Source organism: the organism of the source record quoted next, unplaced genomic scaffold, assembly GCF_019419815.1.
Source record: "Pyrus x bretschneideri cultivar Hongxiangsu unplaced genomic scaffold, Pyrus_bretschneideri_v1 Contig8, whole genome shotgun sequence".
NCBI lineage: Eukaryota > Viridiplantae > Streptophyta > Magnoliopsida > Rosales > Rosaceae > Pyrus > Pyrus x bretschneideri.
The window spans coordinates 2,608,644-2,611,255 of record NW_025999820.1 but is presented as its reverse complement, the minus strand read 5'-3'; the positions used below and the strand labels follow the sequence as shown (position 1 = coordinate 2,611,255).

The 2,612-nt window shown below is 39.2% G+C and overlaps 1 protein-coding gene across 3 annotated transcripts; it reads right to left on the bottom strand.

Annotated features, from left to right (window-relative positions):
* Positions 1 to 439: 439 nt before the first annotated feature.
* On the bottom strand, positions 440 to 2,612 carry LOC103931265 (ubiquitin-conjugating enzyme E2 1). 3 transcript variants are annotated; one of them, XM_048575753.1, is made up of 6 exons: positions 2,357 to 2,603; positions 2,200 to 2,284; positions 2,003 to 2,095; positions 951 to 1,029; positions 759 to 844; positions 440 to 657 (listed from the first exon to the last, which is right to left on the bottom strand). In XM_048575753.1, the coding sequence occupies exons 1-6, from the start codon at positions 2,420 to 2,422 to the stop codon at positions 482 to 484; spliced, it is 585 nt and encodes a 194-aa protein (XP_048431710.1). In that variant the 5' UTR covers positions 2,423 to 2,603; the 3' UTR covers positions 440 to 481. The 3 variants fall into 3 exon arrangements, with proteins under 3 accessions (XP_048431710.1, XP_009338974.2, XP_048431711.1); XM_009340699.2 differs by having other exon boundaries at positions 941 to 1,029; positions 2,357 to 2,523; XM_048575754.1 differs by lacking the exon at positions 2,003 to 2,095 and having other exon boundaries at positions 2,357 to 2,612.

Below are 2,612 nucleotides of genomic sequence, written 5' to 3'. Positions count from 1 at the left end.
AAAAAACAGGAGCGTTAGTGGAGACGGCCGGCCGCCAGAAACGGAAAAAAATCCACTAGAAGAAGCAGAACTCTAGCCCATTCTTTGTCTCACCTCCTGTCGAATGGAGCCATACACAGATCCAGAAACCAAACACATATCCAGCTACCAAACACGGATCCAGGGAAAGCCTCCCACATCCTAGTTTCTCAGGTGCAGAAACTGAAAAAAGGAGGTAGGGAAGGGGGAGGGGGAGGGGGACGAAAAGGAAAGAAGAAAAGGGACTTAAAGGTTTATTGCCACCGGCCTCAAGCAATAAAATGATACTACTTCTGACCAATGTTTATCCTCCTTTGCTAATAGTCTCTTGCAGCAGTATATGATCCTCATCGCATATCTCCAACAGTAAGGTCAATAGGTTGCATTACAATCACTTTGGAACTCTTCGAGATCCGACAAGTGAAATTTAAACATGCTTTTATGTGTTATATTGACGTCAACTTTAAATAGTGTATATATGATTACATTCAACAATAAGAGCGAGATACACGAACTGCGGATAGGCATAAAGCAAAAACAAAGCCTTCCCCAAAAGTGTTAAAAAAGTAGACACGAATAATAATGTCAAAGTGCTACTGCAAAGACTCAATGGAATGACGAGCACAACGGCGTACCCTCCTACAAATTACGACGAAGAAGAGTCAGTTTGAATAGGCACAAGTAGAAATAAATTAATTCAGGAGAAGAAATGAAAAACGTAAAATCAAAAGTTTACTGACTTGTTGTAAGCTTGTATATCATGCTGATACATGTGAGCAGCATCAGGGTTTGCTGGACTTGCAGCGTTTGGATCAGTGAGAAGTGACTGCAACAATTTGTTCAGTAGTAAATTAACCAACATGATCGCCATGTAATATGAATGTAAGAGAGAAGGAAATGAGTAGTCCGATTTGAAAATTACTTGAACAGACATCAAAATCGTCGATACATTGTGGCACGGTGACCATGCATCCTGAATGATATCCATGCACAGTGAACCATCACGATAAACTGCACAAACAACATAAGTAACGAGTCAGAATTCTTTTGCTCGGATAAAAATGCAGAAATGTAGAAATGTAGACTTGTAAATCAAACCGGAAGCAGGGTAGAACTGAGGGGTCCAGGAACAAATAAACAAAAACACAATATGTTTATTAATACATGAACCAATATAATGAGAAGAAATATATACTGTAAGCTGTTGAATTTGATAAGATAAAAGCTTTTGGCTTTTGTTCTTGGATTTCTTTAATTCTTTTGCAATCAGACACCGTCCTCTGTAGTAGTGCTCATTTTTACTATAATTTTCATAATCCCTCTTTGTCGGTGTATTGAAACCGATATATATTTAAGAACAAAAGATATTAACCACTATTACCGTGCTGCTTGTTACATTGACAAGGAAAATACATATCAAAAATATTACTGGTATGAACATAAAAGCAAGAATCGGGCAATTGTCAAATCTCATCATCATGATGCCATACTCTTGAAAGTTAATTAGCAGCGGTGCAAAAAGAATATGCATATAGCCTCTTCCATGAACTGTAAAACTTCAAACCAGGGACTTGAAATGCTATACAACAGAACAGAGCATTTCTCAGCAGCGCTGCTTGCTCGATATTGTTTGTTGGTCAGACAATTTCATTGTTGTTTTTAAAGTGAAATTATGGAAGTGTCGATCCATCTATACAGGTAAAGACTAGAATGCATAATCCCAGTAACAAGTAAAGTTGATCTCTAATCACTTGATAAACGCTACCTAAGGTTATCATAACTTATCTGAGATGAAATGTTCATTGCGTGGTCGTTTAACATGGTATCATAACTTGGGTTACAACTTACGAGAGTCCCTGAGTTGAAGCCTTCAATTATTTGTTAATTGCAGGATTACAAGCTTAAGCTTTTGAGTTCAGTTGTTGCTAACATTTCCTATATACAGAAAGCAAAGTAGAATAGATATGATTTTGATCAAACTAACCATTTGGATGGAAAATTTCGGAGGTGAAACGAACCCGAGGCGGCTTTTCGGGATAACGTTCACTAAAGGTCAACCTCAAGCTAAAAACACCTCCTGAGTTTTTCCAAATTTAACCAAAACAGTCAAATTCCAAAACCAAATCAACAAACAAAGAAAACACAGAACAAAAAAAAAGCAGAAACAGATCTGCCCACAACCTTCCCATGGGGTCTCATCAGGCCCGAATATGGTGGCGCTCCACACCATCAGATTGTCATCAGACAGAGGGCTGGCGCTGCAACCCTGCAAAAACCCAGATGCAGTTCAGCATTTCTGATCGGATTTGATCTGAAGGTAAACTTGATCGGAATTTACCTCGGGGGGCTCGTTGATGATGGTTCTGAGATCGGACATGAGCCGGAGCTGCGCCGACGACGCCATCTCAGATGCAAATCGCGGAGCTTTGCGTCCTTGCGGACCAGAAGCTCGGTAGGTCGCAGAATATAAGGTAAAGCAAAAGAGGCACAGATTTTGGATGCTTTTTTTTTTTTTTTTTTTTGCTGATATTTTTTCGAAATTAATAAAGAAAGAAAAGGTAGGAATCGAAACTGGCCCTCTGTCTCTGTCTTTG